General features: G+C 37.8%; 1 protein-coding gene across 11 annotated transcripts in view; it reads left to right on the top strand.

Annotated features, from left to right (window-relative positions):
* LOC108969041 (peripheral plasma membrane protein CASK) overlaps positions 1-22,128 on the top strand; it is an 86,108-nt gene that overhangs the window by 31,718 nt on the left and 32,262 nt on the right. Inside the window, exon 1 of one of the 11 annotated variants that reach the window (XM_018933522.1) lies at positions 14,358-16,642. The exons of the other annotated variants lie outside the window; for them this stretch is intronic. Coding sequence (XP_018789067.1) covers positions 16,175-16,642 — 468 coding nt within the window. The 5' untranslated portion in view covers positions 14,358-16,174. Of the gene's footprint in view, positions 1-14,357; positions 16,643-22,128 lie in introns of those variants that run through there. 11 annotated transcript variants of the gene reach the window in all.

Raw genomic sequence — 22,128 nt, 5'->3', positions numbered from 1 at the left:
CGGCTAGGATGGCTTTTAGTACCTCCAGTGAATGACTACTTTTAATGGCTTTAATGGACTCGTGCTGCGTCCACAAAGCGTATGTTTCAGTTTCGAAAAGAGAATAAAGTCATGCCAAAACTGGCGAGTACGGTGGTTGAGCGATGACTCTCGAAACGTGCTTGAAAGTTAGTCAGGTTAGTCAGAGTGGTAAAAATCCATACATAATCTTCATATAAATTAGCCTCAAAATGGCCAAGTAGTACGCCTTCAGCACCATTAGATGGAAAATCACACCATGGTAATCAGAAAAAACAATGATTTTTGGACCGACTTTGATGAGGTTTTTTGGTATCGGCTCATTTTTGTAGCCTCATTCGGTAGATTGTTTTAACGTCCCCAGTCTCAGTACCGGTACCCTTGATGCGTTTGCTGAATTTAGAGTTCTCGGCTACATTATTCAAGCTCCCTTTCCCGATCTCTACTCGACGTTGGTTTCAAAAAATATTCAGGTCTGGTAGGAGCTTACCATTGACACGCTTCGTACCCAAAATATTAACCAAAACATGTTGAGTTGATTCGTACAAGTATATGGCACAATTTCGATGACTTCACGACCATCACTGATTGCTCTGTGCCACTCGAATTCCAGTGATCGCGATAATGTAGATTCCCTAGAACACAACTGCAACATTTTCAATTCAACACAAAGCCATAGCTCTGAATGTTCTTCCGAAACTAACGAAGCAATACATGTCACCCTATCCAAATGTTCTAATTACTACCTTAAACTGCTATACTAAGAGCTTTTTACAGTGTCGTAAAAAGGCAATTTTTACTATTAATTTTTCTTTTAGTTATTATTAACATGACAAGAGTACAGAAAAAATTAAAAATATTACAAAGTTAAAAATATCAAATACTAAAGTTCATAAAGTGGGGCTTTTAAAAAATTGTCTCATAACCATACTCAAGATTTCAACCCTCAGAGCAATCTAAAACTAAAAAAAAAAAAAAAAAAAAAAATAAAAATAAAAATATTAATCTAGCGACTATTGTATAATATATTTTTTTGACCGATTCGATACGGCTAGATCCGGACATAGACAAGTCTGGAAAGAAGTTTCGGATAAATCGGCCCAGTAGAAACAGAAGTCGTGGATATCGTTTTAGAAAACACAGTTTCGCGAAAAAAATATTTGAAGATTCAGTTCCAGACGACTAGAAAAAAAGTTGAATTTTGAAAAATCTGCTTGAAAACATATTCTTAAATAGTTAATCTTAGAAAAAAATCGCCTGCAGCCAAATCTAATGAATACGGTGGTATTCATGGTACTCTTATTGAAAAAACAAAAACCGGTTTTATCGGAACGAGTCGAGCAAGAACGCGCTTCATACCCAAACTATTCACCAAAATCATCTCTCTAACACTTGCCGATCTTTCCGAGTGCTTCTTTTCAGTTAACCACCTTCAGCTCCTTAAAATGGGTTTTACCTACATTGACTGTTCTGCGCTCCTAAATGTAGGCAACGTTATTTTGTAGTAGTTGTTTGGCTAATAATGCGAAATCAGTAACTACCATGGCAGTTATTACTTTATTTAAATTATGAAATTGTGTTATGAGTTAAAATAAAAAAGAAATCTCGAAACAAATACGAATTTCCATACATATTCCCTAAAGAAATAAAAAAATCCAAAAATGTTTGAACACAAAGTCAAATTTTCATTGTAAAATAGGAGATACAATTTTCATTTACTCACAAGCATTCAATGTATGCTTGAAATGTGGTTTTTGTTTGAGGTTTATGTGTCAAACTATCAATTGCAACTTTCTTCCAGAAATCGACAATTCTTTCGTCCGTAAACCACAGACTCAGCACCGTGCGCCATGGCAAGCGAACAAAGTTGTACAGTTATAGGCCCGAGCTAGCTCACTGGCGCATTGGCTGACTGGTTGACAGCCCACCTGCCCGAGAGGCTGGCAGACATATCAGCATGCAATCCCTGCAATTTGTCACAGCCTCTGTTATATTTCATAGGGTAGGCATTGCGCAATATGAATTCGCTGCTGAATATCTGAATGTGAATATATGACACATACACATAGGTGAATAAACACACTTACACGCACATATATATGTATGTAATTGTAAATATTCAAATTTAAGCTTTCTGATGCTCGCTGGAGCTCCATCATGCACATTTATTTCAACATATGTATGCTAGGTATGTATGCTGGTCTTGTGTCGAGTTGTCACTGTGTCGGCTATTTAGTTGGCTGGTCCTTCGTTCGGTCTTGAGCTGGAAGTTTCTGAGCCGTTAAGTCGTTTACCGATTCTCTGTGTAATTGTGCTTACTTAATGCTTCGCTGTAGCCTCTGACTTATGCTGCAACGAAGCTGTCATTGCCATAGTCAAATGCTTTGCAAGCATCGTACTCGTTCGTCGTCTTTGGTTACAATGCTGCCGTTATTTTTCTTTTGCTGTCATATGACTACATATATACAAACGCATATGCGCATTCAAGTGAATTTATGTGTTGTTGTATTGGCAATAATGACTGTGTCCATTTGAATGCTGTGCGTTTAAACTGGCACCATCAATTACACGAATGGAACGCGCAATGAGCAAGAGAGCGCGTGTTAGCCCATGCCGAGAGTTAACCTGCACGTGAGCGAAGACTACGCGATTTAAGCTTCGTTTGGCGCATGCGCTATGCGTGAAAAGCTTGCGAGCGCTTGCTAGACATTTTTTCGCTTTAAATCTCAGCGTGTTGTTGTTGCGCTTGATTCTGCTCCTGCAGATTCAGCTGGCTAGTAGCGAGCGGCCTGAGCACGCAATCCCGTGCAACAGCATCCACCAGCCACGGGCGCAATGGTGTGCGCCGCTGCTGCTTACTGCCTGTCAGGTGGGGTAGGGGTGCTAACGGCAGTATTACACTGTTTTTGCTTATGAATATTGCCGTCCTGTTTGTACACACGCCGCTGTTGGCAGCTTCAAAAGCTGTACCGGAAATTGATTGCTGCCAAAGTCAACGCAGGCAGCGCAGCAGCTGGCGAAAGATACGGATAAAATCCATGCCACCCGGTAAGCATGCATACACACGCAGTAGCAACAGCAACAGCGAGTCGCAGAACGCCTTGAGAAGTGGGCTGGTGGGACGTAAGCCAAGGGCTGAAGCCTGCCGCGTGTTGGAGTGGGCGAAGTTACGCGAAATATTTGAAACATATTTGCTGCTAAATCATGAGATGTGATTTGCTGAAGCCAAAGCTGCATTCAGCGCTGCAACTTGCGTAGTATCAACTATTTCGTTTGCTTGGTTCGTGAGTGAGCGTGGCTGCGCTTCGTACATCCAGTTGTTGAGTCAAGTTCCGAATTTGTGTTGAGCAAAAATTCAAGTCAGCCAATAGTTGCGGCTCTCTTCGGCGGCATGTTGTTGTGATGCTGCGCTGCTTCTAGCCGTAGCCGTTCGAAGGATCTGCGCGACTTTCGCGTCTATAACAGTGTACCTAGCTGCCGCTATTTGTGGCAGTCGAACGCGAGCCCTTGGCTGGAAAGGGTACACAGCTCAGTAGCATTTACTCCATACTGCATACGGGCACCAAGCGAATAGTAAAAAAAAAAACACACACACACATACAAACATCCACACACAGTTTGGTGGTGCTAAAGATTGTGTAAATTAATGGAGACTTGAGAACTTAGACAATAAAAACATCTGTGAATAATTAATTAATTACAAATGCAACTTAAAGTAAATATTGTTGTTGTTTTTGTGTAATTTGTGAACGTTTATGCTTAATTTAACGGTATTGGAATTAGTTGTAGTGAAAAGTTGAAGTTGAAATTGAAATTGTGTGTGAAAGAAAAATTGGCAGCCTTTTTGCAAAATCCACAAGCAGCGTTTTTTCCACGACTCCTTGCTGTTGTGTGTGCGCTGTGTGTGTGTCAGTTGGCAGTTGGCATGGTCATGTGCAATTGTGTGTGTATATGTGGGTGTGAGTGCGTTTGACGGCGGTGCGGAGGAAATCGAGTTCACCTTGCTGCCCCGCCGCACCGCACACCCCCACATTGCTCCGTTGATTCGCACATATTGCGAATTACCATTGCCATTCCAATTGTTGTAGTACATACACGCATATGTGTCTGTGTGTGCTTGTTGGCGAACGCACACAGCCACACGCACACATTAAGTGATTTTTTACTATCTGCAATTTTAAAAAGCAACAATCATCTATTTCCCTCTCTGTTCTCGGTGTTGACACGAGTGGGCAGTGCAATGTTGTGGCGTTAAAGGCGGACAGCCAGCTACAATGGCAGCGCACTAACAAGAAACAAAAAAATAAAAATAAAAGCGATGAATAAGTAAAAATAAATAATGCGGAGAGGCGGCGAACTTGCTGATGGCATAAGAATAGGCGTGGGCGGCTGTTGTGAGCTGCAAATTTTTGTTTTTTTGTTTTTTTTTCCATGGCCATGGCGTTGATTGTGGTCACAAAGTCTGCAGGCCGTGCTAGTCGTTAACGGTAAAGAGCCTGCACTTGCTCGTTGTTTCAAAGTTGCAAAAATAAACATAAATGCAGTAAATGACTTGATGAGCGGCAGTGTACCCTCCACTGTAACTAATCGTCAGCGTACTTCGATACTTTGCAGCTGCTGCTTGCTGCGTTTATGCTTATGCTTCTATGCGTCATACATATATGGATTTATTGACGCCGTTGTCTATTCAAAGCAACGCAACACCCCCTACTGCCATACTATATAAAATGTCTGCCAGATAAAATTAAATATGTCGACTTAAAATTAAAGTTCAGCCCTTTGTTTATATTTTATATAGTGCGCGCGCCTATATGTATGCTACAAATTTGCTTTATGCGCTACTTCAGCATAATTTGACTAAGTATTGAAGCTTAAGCAGGCAGCGTTGGTTTAGTGCACCACTTTTGGTGGAGCCTTTCGCGCAAATCGAATGTAAAGGCGGAAAATATGGAAAAAAGCTAAAACTTTATGAAACTGGACAGACGCTGCTCAGTCCTTCATATTCCAGTTTCATTAAGTTTGCGTTTTTTCCCCTTTATTCCTTCTTTTCATGCGTTTTCCGCATCAATCCAACTGTTTGTTTTTGTTTTTGCTGTCACGTAGATAGCCGCCGCCGCCGCCGTCGCCGTCGCCAACATTGCAGATGTCTACTCAGATTAATTAGAAAATTTGAAAACATCTCGCTAAAAAGATCAAAACACAGCAAATAGAAAAGAAAACGAAAAGGAAAATGAAAATGAAAAATGTTTTAATGTAAGGGTCGTAGAAAAGGCGCTTAATAGTTGTTGTAACGCTCTTAAAGTTTTTCACTCGACGCGCTTAGCAAAAGGAAATTGGACAGTGCTCGATACGATAAAGAAAGCAGCAAAAACTTGTACAAAAACAAAAAGAAAAACACACAATAAACGCACTGAACTTTGAAATATACGCAAAAAAAAAAAAAAGGAAAAACTTTGTCTACGTCTGCTTTTGGACTTGGACTTGGTCGCTATGTTACAGCGTAAGGAGCGTAGAGGAGCATAGCAACGGTGTGTAAAGTACACACACGCGCAAAAGTACACACACACACGCCATTTTCTACATCACTTCGTGCCTGTGCATCTGCTTAGCGGCTCAGCACCTGCCCCAGCCTCAGACTCAACCTCAGCGCGCCTCAGTGCCAGCCAGCACTGGATTGAGATTCAGTAACAGTAAAACAGTATCAGCATTAGCGGCGTCAGCTCCCCCAAACTTTGCGCGCGCTGCCAACATCAAACGGTCGCGCGCTCAGTGTTCATTATACAAAAGAGAGTTACTGCTGCTGCGTGTGTGTGTGTGTGTACTGCTGACTGAGTGCTGTTCGGAGTTCTGTTTGTATATACTGCTGCCGTCACCCTAAAATCTCTTATTGATTTTGGATTCAAACACACACACACACCGCCACCGTCGTCGTCGTCCTCGTCGTCATCATCATCGTCGTCGTTGTTGGTGTCGTGTGTTGCTGAAGTTGACTGCTAACGAGAGAGGCATCCGCCACAAAATTCAACATACAGCAGCCAGCAAACGCAACCAGCTTGTCGCACGGCCGTGGAGTCAAAGTTGGGCACGTTGAAGAGCGGCGTGGCGCGAAGCATAGAAGTGCGGTGCGGTCGCACGCCCACCAGCCAGTCAGGCAAGCAGTCAGTCAGCCAACCAGCCGTGAAGATGCTAGCAATATTGTAGTAAGTATGACTTTGCCACTTTTTACTCAACATTTTTTTGTTTGGCTCAAGTTTGCTTAAGACCTTTTTGTTCAATTTCGTATTTCATCTACTTTTTTCAGTTCGGTTTCTTTTAAAGTTTTATTTGCCAGCTTTTATATTATTGTTGCTGCTTATGTTACAGTTACAGTTACTCTTGGCTTAGATTTCGCTTTCCGTTTTCATCACTACATTTGCTTGTATGTAGGTATATAGCTGTGCGCCGCCTAGTTGGCGATGCGTGTCCCGCTGCGTTTGAGGATGCGCTCCTCGTCCCCCGCTTAAATACATTTGCACCGCTCCTCCTGCGTTTTTATTGAGAATTTGTTGGTGAATTGGCCGTAGCATTTTAAAATGTTTTATAAATTTTTCAATTTGTTTAATTTATTTCGTGTTTTTTTCGTTCATTTTCGTTTCACATCCTCTCTGTATTTCCTATGCCACAAGAATTTAGTAAATTTAAACAATTTTCGCCGCAGTTACTTTTCGGACGACACAATTCGGTCGCGCTGACACACTCGACGCAGGGCCGGTCCACCGTCAAGCTGCTCGACTTGTTTGGTGTTTGACTTTTTGCTCCTCCGTTCGTTTGTTCGCTCGTGCGTTCGTTGGTTTAATTTAATTAAATTTTCCTTTGCGGTTTTTATTTGCAACATCTGACGTGGCAGCCATTTGCAGTCGAGCAACTAGCAAGTTCCCATAAATGTTGTTTCAGCATATTCTTTAGCCCGATATAATTCGTTCTTTGCATTTTATTCGGTATTTTTTTCTACTTGCCTTCGCCTTGCTTGTTTTTATTCGTGTTATGATTCTGCTGCTCCTAGCTAATGGTAGTGGTAGCAGTAGCAGTCGCAATCCTGTTGTTTCTTCTCTCATTGCTGTTGTCATTGGCGTAGCTGTAGCTCTAGACGCCTAACTGCCGTTATATCTATATCGTTCACGTAGTTGGGGAAACTTTCTGCACAGCAGTTGATTAATCGGAAATACCAATTTAATTAAGAAGAATTTTCAACTTCCTGCAAATGTTTGTGCTTAGCTTAGGCATAGATGCAGCAGCGTGCGAAAGATGTTGATTTAATTGAGAATTAAAAAGTTCGGATTTTTTTATTTTATTTAAAACGTTGTTATTTGTGTTATCATGTTCGTAATTTATGTTGGTAGCTTTAAAGCGGAAATTTGAAAAATCAGCAGAAATTAATAAAAAGCTTAAATGGATTAAAAACATTATTCTAGAGCAGAAATTATGAAAAAATTTTGTGCAAGATTATCACATTTCACTTTAAAAAAGTTTGACTACGCAAAATTGTAAAAACTTTCATTTTTTATTGAAGCTATAGGAAGCTGCTATTTTTTTCTTATCAAACGCTAAGTGGTTTGATTCCGATAAGTACTGCACGAGCGTTTAACCGTTATCAGCGCCCTTATTGGCGCCTAGCAATTGATATTCAAGCATTCATCGGCACATTTAGCTTTTAGAAATTGAAATTTAGTGTAATGGCCTCGCCATTACATGGACTGAGTTTTAAAATGTGCTGCTAGGTATGAAAGTCACGTCAATACCGTTAAGGCTTGCTGTTTATTTGTTGTAGCTTTTAATACTTAATTGCGATTTAGTAGTTGCACCTTTATATTATATTATGTGCATATCTGGCAGAACAGGTAGGGTTAAATATAAATCACATGGCTTATGCTCGTATATATGCTTGTGTATTGAGCTTGGATGTTGCGATTTGTTGTAAGCTTCAAGTGGATCATTTAGTCTGTTGATTCTCTGTACTTCCATTTTGTGCGAAATGTACTTCTGAGGAAATCTCTGTTGAAATTTCTCAAAACTCAATCAGATTAAACGAGAAAATAAACTCCAGGGCGAACTTTCAAGTTTATTAATATTAAGACTTTGTCAAATAACTGAACATGAAGTAGTTTGAGTTGTTATTTTCTATGTCTCAGTTATTTATATTAAGCACCTTGCTTTTAGCAAGAAAAAACGTTAACTTCGGCTACACCGCAGCTAATATACCCCTCAGCGGTGCATTTCTTTTAGTAACTATGTGTTCAATTTGTATGGCAGCTATATGCTATAGTTAACCGATCTAAACAATTTCTTAGGAGATTCCATTATTGCTTTAGAAAATAGCCTGTGCCAACTTTTGTGAAAATACATTGTGAAATGTGAAAGTTTTCCATACAAGAACTTGATTCCGATCGGCAGTTCCGACAAATGAGCAGCTTCTTGAAGGGAAAATGACGTTTGCAAAATTAAAAAATGATATCTTAAAAACTGAGGGACTAGTTCGTATAAATACAGACGGACATGGCTAAACCGACCCAACTCAACATACTGATCATTTATATTATATGTGTAGATACTTAATAGGGCCTCCGACGTTTATTTCTGGGTGCTACAAACTTAATATACCCAAAAGTAAAAAAAAAAAGAATTTTGCATAAAATTTTAAGTTGGTTTAGCGTGTACCGCAAATCTTTTCCATCAATTCCTTCCTGATTATCACATTTTTGAAATCGGTAGTCCTATTAAGCAAAGAAAATTTTGTTCTAGGTTGTTGGCTGCTCAATTCCTTATGTGTTTTCAATAGAACATGAAAGTTTAATTAGTCTAAAAGGTACAACGCATGAGGTAAAATGCCGCCAGACGTATCAAGTAGTAGAGTGCTTTCGACTTGTCTGTCAAACGAAAAATTTCAAAAAGCGATAGCTAAGACAGCCTCAAAAGATAATTTTTCTTTTGAAATTAATCCACTTTCACTTGGCCACTCTGTAATAGCATGCCGCTTTACCTTATTATTTCTTTGATTGCGACGGCGTTTTATTTTGAATGGCGTGCGCATGACGAAAATGAAAAAAGAAAAGAAAAAATGTTTGGGCCTTTGGGTGAAACAATGTTTTCCGACTACTAGGATGTCATGAAATGTATCATTACTGGCAATGAGTCTGAAATCTATGCTTATGACCAGACGATCAATCAGGCGTATATGGTGGGTAAGCCAAAACCGAAAAAACACGTCAAAGCAGGTCGAAATCAAGGTTATGTTGACAGTTTTCTTCGATTATCGAGGTTTGGTTCACTCCGAATTCCTTTCCACCGGCCAAACTGTCAATGTGGAATCATATTTGAGTGTTATGTGTCGTTTGCGCAAATTAGGGGTCGACAACACTTGGTTTTTGTATCACGATAATGTAACTCAACTACTGCAATGATGTTTCGTGAAATTTTTCGCCAAATTTTTCTCCAATATCGTACCACAATTCCGGCTATTCAGGAAACTCAAACGACCGTGCCAGGGAATCCGTCAATTGAAGACATTAAATGTGGATAACTACGTTCATTGAAAGTTTTTGTAGAAATTTATCTTAAACTCTGTTACGAGGATTGGCAACAACGTTGTCATAAGTGTATTGGGGCCAAGGGGACCGACGAGCACAATATGTTGGGCCATTGTACCGTTGCCTTGAACAATAATCAATATAAAATTTCATGAAGACATCTAGTCACATAAAAAGTTGTATGTTATAGTGTTTCGACAAATGAGCTGCTTCTTGCGGAGAAAAGGACAAAATTTCAGTTTTATATCTCAAAAACTGAGCGACTACTTCGCGTTTACACAGACGGACACTTCTTAATTTTTCGGCATATATTTTTTTTGTGTGTTTCCATATCCAATTAGACAACGTTTCGGAGTTACCATTGATCTAAGCATTACCTAGATTATTTTAAAAAAGTAACGAATATAGTTAGGAAGAAAATACGCTTTAACGGCGAAACGATAATATTTAAATGCTTTCTAATATTTCAAAGAAAATTTTACTAACCTATTTAACAACATTCTCTATGTAGCTCCATACTCGAATTGTTTGAAAGTATTTCTAAGAAATATAGTAAATTTGCAGAGTGATTTGCGTTAAGATAATTCCATCAAAACATCATGTCATTTGTAAAGTCACAATTAAGCCCGATAAAAATTTCAGATTTGAAGTTAGTAAAATTGTCGATTAAATGTCGCAGTAAGACGTGCTTGAACACTAATTCGCAGTTTTATTGTTAAATTTATGACTGCTTTGTTTATTAGTGCATTTTCGGTCGTATAGCTGCCTTCGATTCGCTGCTCGCTACATTTGGCTGCTGCTCTCTTGTCAAAAAAATACATGTGACGGCAACAACAAAGTTATCGAGTCTTATGCGGGAAATGAGTGGTGGTGTTCGTTATGGGGTTTCCTCGGGTAAAAGTAGCCTTTTTTCTCGTTAGAAAATTCTTTCCTTTCTCGTATGAAAAAAAAATTTTTTTACATACACTATTAGAAAAGAAATTCTAAAATTTTTGGGAAAATATATTTTAAACTCGGACATTGCGACGCCGTTTCCGCTGACCCCTCGGAAAAACGATGCGCCCGCGTTGGCAGGATAACTCCTTGCAGGATCATCTAAAGTGAAAAAATAAGTGTTTTAGTCAAAACTTTAACTTAGAACTTGGACGAAAGAAAAACCAATGGAAATTTTAATTTTTAACAGACATTTTTACTAAAAAAAATGAAATTTTCGCGGCATTTCCTTATACAAATAGTTGTAATCGGAAAACAATCCTTCGTTCAGGTCTTTAAGAATTTAATCACAAAGAGCTGTGTAAAATTTCATGAAGATCGGTTTACTAGTTCTCGAGAAATCTGGCCAACCGTCTTCAAAAACACAGTTTCTAGAAAAACTTGCTTAAAGACGAACCACTTAGCCTAGACTGTCAGCGTAAAATCCCTTTGATTGAAGAGCTAAATATTTACCTTAAAAATAATTAAACTGGAAATTTAGTCACACAGTCTTACATCTCTTGATAAAGTTACAATATTAACTACAATAATTTTTTTTTTTTTTTGCACCAAATATAAATCATAAGCTTTAAAAACTGTCCAAAGGCTTTCATGGTAAGGTTCACACCTTAGTGACATTTTCATTACCAGAAAATTGTGGCAGCTTCCCTGTTGCGCTTGAATTTCCGCAGTATTATAAAATGTAAATTTTATATATGCGTTGATACCTAAACATTAGCATAAGTACAATTTTATTAATGCACGAAAAGCATTTTTATGCTGGAGACGCTATAGGCCCGCGCGTTAAAGCACTGCAAATACCTTAATAAATTGAAGCTAAAGAAGATACTCGTATTAGGAGCAAAGGTGTGTATGTATAAGTGGCTTTAAAATTTTAAATATAAATATATATATATCTGTATATATATCTATATATCTAACTGTGAGCCTACATGCTATATGTATGTGTTCCAAGCTTTCCCCAAAAATATTCAAGTTTATGCATAAAGATGCAAAAGATTTTCGAAAAGGGAAACGGAAAGCGTACAACCAACGAAATCCGCACAGGAAACGGCAGCTAGTTTCGTTCAAAGCTACAAATGCGCTACAGATGCTGAAGACATGATATTTCAGTTAGAAATTTTCAACAAATAATGCCGATGAAATACAACAAGATTTGGAAAGTGGATAGCAGAAAGAAAAATATGTACAAAACGCTAAGATAAGCGTATTTCTATTGAAATATGTCGGAAGGAAGGAACGGGCTAAAGTTGAAGTAAAGTAGAGCTGTCTCTTATACACATCTTGGATAGCAGAAAGAAAAATATGTACAAAACGCTAAGATAAGCGTATTTCTATTGAAATATGTCGGAAGGAAGGAACGGGCTAAAGTTGAAGTAAAGTAGAGGGCGCAAAAAAAAAAACAGAAATAAATAAATAAAAAAGTTAATCGTAAATGGGAATTTAATAGCATCAGCGCCATTGAACGCTCTTACAACAGCTGCGCCGTCACTAATATTTGTTCTATATGAGATTGAGCGTGTGTGCCAAAAAAACAACAAGCAAGAATAGAAATAAGCATACATACACCCTTTATAAATAATGAATAATTGATTGCACTTAAGCAGCGAAGGTGTAATTCACTTACACTCACGATTATAAATATACAAATGTACAATCATCTGCATGTTTGTGCAATTGCTGAAGCTGTCTGCAAACTTTCTGTCATTGATAATATTTCCATTTCACTCTGGGGAGATTATTAGGTTTTCGGATTATTTATTATTACTTTTTGTGATTTGTTGCTTTTTCCTACACTCTCTGCTATGATGGATGTGTTTCAAGTGTTAGACTTTCACAGCCACCTTAGGCAAATGCTAATAAGTAATACGATTTAGATATGATATATGAACTCTTAGACGCTACGCTCTTAGACACTTGCTAATGGAAGGATTGTTGAGGTCTCACCTACTAACATTTAGGGGGAGCGTGCATGACACTTGTTCATCGTCAAGAAATAATAAAACAATTGGAGCAGCCGTACACACGCGTTCACACTTCCGTGGCTGGCGCCTTGCCATTTGATTAATGTCTGCGATGCGCAAATTTAATAAATATAATTATTTTGTGATAAATATGATTGCTTTGCTGTCAAAGAAATGGGTTGGCAGCTGTTCTTTTTTTTAATTCCTCATGATTCATACTAATTACGAATAAAATACATATGTCGGAAGGCATATTAATGTTGGTTGTGGGATGTTATATTAATGTGCTTTGCTTTTACATTAAAAATTTATTAATAAACATATTGACAAAAATCTGGCATATTTCAAATATAAGAATTCGATTTTGCGCTTTTCTTTCTTTTGATGGTAGTTTGTTTGTAAGCGGTTTCTTTCAGCCTTAGATAGCAGCAGCAGGTTAAACTCCTACTTATCCAGAATCGACTCTGAGATATCAAAGATATGTCCAGCGTGCAACGAGTCCCCGCCTGACACTAATTACCACTTTGCATACCCTGCTAACCTTATCAATCTGGCACTCCTCTCCCTACGCTTCGCCTTCGTCGATACAGCACGTTTCCTGAGCATACCGTTGGATGTACTCGATAACACCTTAAAAAATTCTTATCATCCTAACGGGGATTAGGTATCCGTTACAAGAACAACAACCCTATATAATCAGTGTGACGAACTAAGCCGATTTCGCTATGTTGTTCTGTCTGTCCGTCTGTCTGTGTAGGTATGTGGTGCTTGAACTACTCCTTCAGATTTTGAGATATCGGTCTAAAATTTTGCACACGTTCTATTGTCCCCAAGGAGCTGCTCATTTGTCACTAATATCGGATCACTATAGCATATAGCTGCCCTACAAACAGAACGATCCGAATCAAGTGCTTTCATGGAAAAGTTTTTCATTTAACGAAATAATTTGGTATGGATTATTATCCAAGGCAATCACTCGTGCAATCTCCGCAGAAATTATAGACAATAAGCTAAATAAGCCGAAGATGATCAGAATGGTTTCTCTTTTTTTTATATGTTCGCTATCGAGTATTATCTGCTAATTATTTGAAAATTTCACTACAAAGTTTTGATCTTTTGAATTGTCTGTCGTCCTCTCTGTTTCGCGGCTGCTAGGCTCTACGATTAAAGCAATTCCCTTTTATTTCTCTACCGAAAATGTTATGCATTTTTGAAGCAATTGAGCAAAATCGGAAATACAAACAAGTTGAGTGTATGCAGTTTCGTTTTCTACATTTTTTGCGTTTATGTTTTTTTAGTCTATTTCTTCTAGTTTTGTGTTTTTTTGTATGTGTTTTTTTGTGTTTTTAGTTTTTTAGTTTTTTGGTTTATTTTTAGTTTAGTTTCTGGTTTGTTTTATGATACAATTTAATCTTCATTGTTTTTTGTTTTGCTTCCTGTACATAATGTAGTGTAAGCAGTTCTCTTCCTATATACTTACCTACATACAAATGTATATTCAATAGCCATTTCCGCTTTGCTCTTGTTACCTCTCAACTCCACATCAGTTATTGCTTTTGGAAATATTTCATTTTGTATTTAATCTCTGTTCAGTTGTTTACTATATATTCTCTAATTAAATTTTTGCTTTGGCTTTGATTTCGAAATCGCTAAATTCTGTAAAAACCCTTAAGGGAACTAATTTAATTTTCGTTTCTGCATTTTTTACAGAACACGCATGCTTACAAAATTTATTTATACGAAATAAAGATTGAAAAAAAAAAACAAATAAACATAAATATAAATCAATAAACTGTTGAAACTAAAAAAAAAAATTTCTAATGGGAACTTGTGATGCTAAAACCAAATATAATGCAAAACTCTAAATAAACCAAACTAAAGAAAAATGTTTTAAACAACAAAATGTATTAACAAAGTAGCGCACAAAACCAATATCAATTACTAAACTAAACTAAAACCAAAAGCAGCAACAAACACATACAATAAGTATAATAAGTTGTAGAAAACTTGTACATTTGTACGGTGATAAAAAAAGTCTCCACTCGTAAAATTAACCAAATAACACACATTCCCAGAGATTTGCAAATTTAGGATAAGAAGAAATCCTCTGAGAAGAACAATTGTATAAGTAAAGTGTGCCAAAATCGATTTATACCCAGTACTCGCTTCTCGGTTTGTGTAGATATTCATTCGTATTCATGAATGCCGTTCATTTGGAACCGATAGTGCTCCTTTCAATTGTTGTATTATTAGGTGTAGTTATTGTTGTTATTCATTAATATACATAAGTATATACACTTATTTAAGATAACCACAAAAAACCAAAAAAAAAAAAAAAACTAAGAAAACCAAAAAAGCGAAAACTGAAAACATCAATTTATACATTCACATACAAAACACACACTCGTACACACGTTAAGATTAGCGCCCAATAATAAGAAATCGCAAAGGCCTAATTGAGCCAGAGGGGTTGCAACACGACGTCAACGAGGACGAGCGAGGCAAAGCCGGGCTGTCAGCAGGGCAGCCGCAAGCCGACTTCAACCGTAAAAAGTGGGTTGATTCGTGTGCGAAATTAAGTGTTGAATGCGAAAGCTCCTTACTCGCTCGCTGGATCCCTGTAATACGCGAGCAACCGCGTACATATATTTGACCGGAAATAAAATATTATAAGGCGAAAGAAAAACAGCTGAAGTAAAATAAAAACAAGTCACACGAAAAGAGGATTACGCTAATCCATTGGTGATGATGTTGACGTGTACAACGCCTACACGGAGCAACAGTGTAACCGCCTTCGAGCAGCAGTCATCCTTTCTGGCGCAAAAACAATACCAACAGCAGCAGCAGCAACAGTTAACGTCGCCGCAATAGCAACAGGAGTTCGATCAGCTAAGAATTTTTCGCGTGGAGCTCGTCGCCGCCGCATATACAGTGAACACAGTGCCAAGTGTTGGAAGGTGGTCGCAATCGCAATCGCTTAGCAGTTAGTATAATTGACAGCTGATAGGTCGTTGACAAAGCTAACTAACCGAGGGACGTTGCGGTGATTACGAACAACGAACCAAGTGCAGCGGTGCTCATCTCGTTCGCAAAGAGCTCATACATTGTGGCATCGCTGGAATTGGCTGTGACGGCTGAAAGTGTGCAACAAGTACGTGACGTGACGCCGTTATCGTTATAAGGACGGACGTGTGTGTGTGTACTGTGTGCGTACGAACAAATTGCGCTGTTCGGTACTAAATAAACATTTACTCGAGGCAATCATCTCCACCGCCACCGCACAGACTACAATGCTCTGGTAGCCAAGATAGTTTTGCCGTGGATCACTATTGCGGCAGCAGCAGCGGTGATACGCCACACGCAGTGAATAGTGTACTTGGAGTTGGTGGGTCGGCTGGTATAAGTGGCTCAGGCAGCAGTGTTAGTGGCGGAGTCGGCGGTGTTTGCAGTCAATGCTCATCAACGGCGGCAGCGGCGTCGGCAGCAGCTGCGGCTGTAGCTGCAGCGGCGACAACATCGTGCGGTGGCGGTGGCAGCGGCGTTGGCGGCAACAACATCAACCACAACAACAGCGGAGTTGGTGGTATCGGCGGCGGCGCGGCGAACGCAATTGGCCCTTGTTATTGCAGCAACACGATGTGTCATCATGTATCCGGTGGCATGCCGATGGGTGTACCACCACCACCACAACCGCCACATGCGATGATGTCCGGTGGCGGCGGCGTCGGTGGCATCGGCGTCGCCAGCGATATGCGCAATCCATTGCACAGCAGCAACAGCTTACTGGGCTCACATTTGTCGCTTGGCGGAATGAGCATAGGCGGTGGCGGCGGCGGCGGTGTTGGTCTCTACGGTTGTGATACGATCATCTCAGGTCCCAGTCATTGTCGCAGTCTAAGCGGTTTGAGTAGTCTGAGTATCGGACCGCCAGCACCACCAGTGCCGCCTCCACCCCTCTTCAATCCATGTAGTTCAAATAGTTTTAATTCGATACAATCGATGCAGGGGCCAAGCTCCTCACGCTGGGGACCGCGTACATCATGCCCGATACACAGTCCGTTCCGTGTGCGCGCACCCAACGGTTCAATATGCTCTGGACATCAGGTAATTTCATACTAAATGGTTGTTGTACTCCTAGTTAAGCAATATGCCTATACTCGTCACTATATACTCCCATACCAATTCACACAACCAACCTCCAGCAGTTGCCTCTGTGTGAGTGTGTGTGTGTGTTTGAGTGTTTTTGATTACTGTAAGTGAAATTGCTTGATATTTGAGTAAAATGGTTACCAAAGTTACCAAAGCGAAACCGAAACGAAAAAGGCTTGGCGTCTGTGGTATGTGGGTGCGTTTGGTTGCTTTTGTGTGTGATTTATGTGAAAGGCCGCCTGTCTCTGTATGAATTTACCGCAAAAACACACTTCCACACATACAAATGCATACTATGTATTAATATAAAATATTTGCCATACACGTGCACGCATGTACTTAGTTACATACAAACGTTTGTGATGTTTCTGACATTTCTCAAATGTGTAAATATGTTGAATTAAACACTTGTGTTGCTTTCAGTTGAGTTTGTTTAGTAGTCAAATATAGGAAAGCAAACAACGAAACAAAGAAACCAATATGTAGCCAAATATGTCTGCTTCTAACTACTAGTTTTTTTTTTTTTGTTCATACAATATGTGAAATATGTGAGAAAAGCAGATTCTTACCATCACCTTTTAACCACTTGGCATAAACCAAATGTGTTGTATCAAACGTCAACGCCATAGTGCGCCACGTACCGCGTACCAAATATAATCTAACGCCGCCCACATGTCACATGTGACGTGTATGCGGGCTGTGGTTGGAAGTAAATTGAAGTGTATATATATGTATATATGCCAATTTCTTTGTATATATGTATATTTGCGTAACTATTAGGGATGTGTGTGTCGGCGAAATGGGACAGCAACGCCTTAGTTCTTAAGGTGAGTTACATTTTTCTAGGATTCAACGCAGGAAATCAAGTATTTTCGTGTATGCATATATTTGTTTGTTTTTTTTTCAGGTTACAGGAAATGCGACTGCCTGACCAAAAAAAAAAAAAAAAATTTTGGGGCCACTTTTTTTGATTGTATCGAATTTATTTTAAATGATATAAGTTAAATTTGGGTATGTGAGTAGCTTAGGCAAGTCTTGAAACAAGACTATAAAAATTTCAGGTCAATCGTGCAAGTAGAACCTGAGAAATCATGGGTATCGGTTTGAAAAAGTCAGTTTCAAGAAAAACGCGTTTAAAGTTTCAGTTCCGGCCGAACTAATCTAGAAATCAACGAAATCTTGAAAAATCCTTTTGTGGACATATTCTTGAACAGTTAAATTTTGAAAAAAAAAAAATAATCCATTTTTTATTTCTATACTAGAAAACTCTCTTTTCTATTTCTCTATTAGAATACTCCCTAAAAAGAACGGTAGCCTTCAGCTATTTGCTAACAAATGTATTTTTTTAGGACCTTTAAAACACTAATCTTCTCTAAAATAAATATTTTTCGATCACCTGTTGAGAGGAACTCTCTATTTCCACAACAATGGGTTTTACGATAAGAAACAGATTATTATTTATATTCTCAACATACTATATCGAGTTGTATACGATGTTTATGACATCCGGTATGAAGGTTTGGAGACCCTATAAACTATATATACATATATGTATGTATAAAAGCTCAGCATGACGAGCGGAGCCCATTTGACCTGTCTGTCTGTTTGTCGGTTTGCATATACGCTTCGTAGTCCGTCAGGTTTTGAGATATCGTGCTGAAATTTTGCACATGTTCTTTTCTCTTAAAGCAGTTGCACATTTATCGGAACCGCCTATATCGGAAGGCTGCAGCATATACCTACCGCTTTCGCTTTTTGGTTGGGTCCTTTAACTTCTGAAAATGTTGCAATCAATATTTTAAGTATTTTAAATAACAAAAACTTTAATTTCTCAAACTCAAACCAAATTGATCAAATCGATATACATGCATATGTTCAAAAACCGCTATATTCCAAAATTCCAGCAAATGCTGGATCTAGGTGCTTGTCGTGTTAGAACGTAGTTCAACCTCGTTTTTTAAATGAAATAAATACTCTATTTTTGATATTTATCATTTTTTTTCCTTTTTATACCTGCTTCGTATTTACCTAGACAAGGTTAGATAATAATTGAGAGCTAAAAAAACATAATAGGATGAAACCCATTGAAAACGCAAGATAAAATAACACAAATGAAATAATTCAATAAATGATTGTACAAAATAAAAATAAGAAAACCGCAAAACCTGGTAATTTGATATTTTCATATAAATTTTGAGGTTATGTCAAAAATATAAAAATAGCCAAAAATGTGATTGTTTGAAATTTTCACATGCATTGTGAGGTTATCCCAAAAATTTTTAAGGACATAAGTTGTATTTCTTTTCATTATCTACAATTTTGCCATATTATTATTTTCCTATAAAACTAGTAGTCTCGAGTAAAGCCGTTTTTAACCCTTACAAATTCAATTATGTCCCTCTTCTTTCTCTTCCCAACCTCAGTTCTGCCGTTACTCTAGTTATTTTATCAATTTCTTTTATCGGAGAAAAAGTTATTTAAAATTATTAAATAGCGGTGAAGTGAATGTTATGTTTTCGTTGAAATTTTCAATATACTTCCGCACCAAAAAGAAATGAAAATCAGTAGTAATACGAAAGCAATAACAAACACGCTGCCAACATCTACCCGCTTGAATTGGAGAACCATTTATATAGGCAACAATAATTTGCAATAAAAATATTTAAAATTTGGCAAAAAACGCGCACCTACCATACATCCCTAAAGAATTCGCTGCCGTTATATTGGGCTTATTAAATTCCAAGTTGCAGCAAGCTTAAGCTCTTTTTTACGCAAATACACATACAACAACAGCATACATTTAGGCGCATAAATCCTTTTGTTTTGGCATGTAGCTGCGAATATGTGTATGTAGTGTAAATTGGTACGTGGTATACGTGCCCATCTTGTGCGAAAATAGTTTATATGATGTTTACAGACTTTATGCTGATGCCTTTATATCCGACTATTTTAACATGTGCTTTTCTTTGTCTCCGCTCTTCTATTTCTTTCAGGTAAGCAAATAAAAAGTAAATCTACGCTCATCACCGCATCGCTTGCTATATAGCGTCAACCGTATTCTAAAGAAACATAGCAGCGCCGGGAAAGCTTAAAATGTGTCAACGACATGTAAGATTATTTTCGCTCTAGAATGAACTGCTCAACCAAACAAACTAACCGCAAAAAATCTCCCATGGCAGCTATATACTATATACCAACTCACACATATATATATATATATGTATGTATATACAAATGTATATGTTTAATATGCATGTAGTGTAATTGGTTGGTGTGAAAAGACCTCGCACATACGTGCTACGCTTATGCATATGTCTACATGTGTATATACAATATAAATATATATGTAAAGACATTTATATACATACATACATATAGTCGGTATTTATATCTGCATTTAAGCTAGTATGTAAGTAGTATGGTGTCATACGTGGTTACTATTGCTCATTGCGGGTCATTTTCATATACAACAACAACTAGAACCACGTAATGCCCGATCCTAAGTTATCGCAACGACAAAGGACATCGACAACACCACCGAACGGCCACATTTGTAGCCCACAACTGTGCATATACATATGTATGTATATGTATGGGTGTGTTTGTGTGTACTGTACAAGGTAGCGGTTAGTGTGCGCGTATTGTGCCACAGATTTCCGAATTATAAAGACTTGAATTCACATGATTGCCTGTCATCATTGCAGATAATTGTTTGGAACTATTTGTTTGTACACATACAAACATATAAATAAGTGTGTGTAATAAAGCATACGCTTTCAATCATCATACATATGTATATAAATATGGGCATACCGGTAATAGTTTGAAAAGCATGTGCAGAAATTTTCAATGTTTATAGCTGTGCGGTCGTGGCAGCTGTCGGTTTCATCGACAGCACCGCAGGTTTGACCGTCATTACTGCAATGCCTTGCTCTCTCACCATATATGTTGTCAGTTATTAATATAAACGCTTCCATATATCCACACACACACGTGGTTGAGTTTGGGTCTTCACATAGTTGACCAACTAAATACAATATATGATTTACTACTGTCAATTTCTAAGTCATTCTCAAGTGAAAAGCACACATTATCAACGGCTAAAAATATACGTATGTATGTATGTGTGTATGCATGTGTTTGTGTATTGCTTTGTGGCTTTGTGTCTAAATGACCTTAACGCTGGCATTATCGTTCATCATTGTGACATTCGACCGCAAATTGAATGTAACTAATGCAATTAGTTACAATTTTTTCCGCTTGATTGTTTTACTCGAGAACTTTTGGCATGACTTGTAATGGATTGCCACGAATGTATTATGCAGTGGCGGTTAGAGCTGTAGGTGAAGTTTCCTGCTCATTAACAAACCTTATTAAATTTATCTGCGATAATTGTTGAAAACTTTTGCACATAATTTTGCAGCTAACACTTTTACTATACGTGGGTATAGCTTGCAGTTTTGAGGTTATGGCACCAAAAATAAACTTTGGTAGAAAAATGTTTGAAATTGTGAATGCTTTGGAATTATTGGATTTTAAAATATATGCATAATAATACTTATTCCAATAAAGCAAAGTTGGCCCATTTGATTTGTTGCTCAAAGACGTACTTTGTTTTGGCAATTCAAAAGGGTTTTAAACGGTATTCTAGTCTAGAATTTCAAATGAAATTAAAAGTTTTACTATCCATTTTTTACTATTTTATTTCTTAACTTTATTAAGATTACAAGAATACGAGAAAACTTAGAAAATTAAAAAATAAAAAAATAAAAATTTCAAAAAATTAGCAGCTGATGAAGTTGCGAGTCTAAAAAATTGTCACATGTCTATATCCACGATTTCAATACTCCTAGCAATCGGAAATCTAAAAAAAAGTTATTATTCTGGAATAATGTCGCAATATCTGGTACTGCAGAAAAGTTATGGAATTTTTTTTTTGCAGGAAAAGCGGCTGCCCAAGGCAAAGTGGATTTTTAAAAGACTCTTTTGACTGCTTCGAATTTTTTAAAATCGTAAAAATTTAAATTTGGAATAGTAATATAACAGTTTAAATTTAAGGATAGTTCCAGACACATAGACAAGTCCATACAGAATACTATCTAAAAATGTCAGGTAAAGCGGTCAAATAGAACCTGAGAAATTGTGGGTATCGTTTTCTAAAAGGCAGTTTCGAGAAAACGCGTTTAAAGTTTAAGTTCCGGCCGAACTAATTTGGAGGACGGATCAGCAAAATACCAATATCTTCGAAAATAATTTGAATTTTGAAAAATACTCTTGTAGACATATTCTTGAATAGTTAAATTTTGAAAATAGATGTCTTTTATTTTTGTTGCTGTTATATTACTTCGATTTTTTTTATTTCTGTACTAGAATACTGCCTTAATATAACGATTGCCTTGAGCTAATTGCTTACAAATGCACTTTTTTTTTATGAAAAAGGC

Source organism: Bactrocera latifrons, unplaced genomic scaffold (genome assembly GCF_001853355.1).
Source record: "Bactrocera latifrons isolate USDA-ARS-PBARC rearing strain unplaced genomic scaffold, ASM185335v1 scaffold_239, whole genome shotgun sequence".
NCBI lineage: Eukaryota > Metazoa > Arthropoda > Insecta > Diptera > Tephritidae > Bactrocera > Bactrocera latifrons.
The sequence above is the reverse complement of the archived record's forward strand: the minus strand, read 5'-3'. Positions and strand labels throughout refer to the sequence as shown.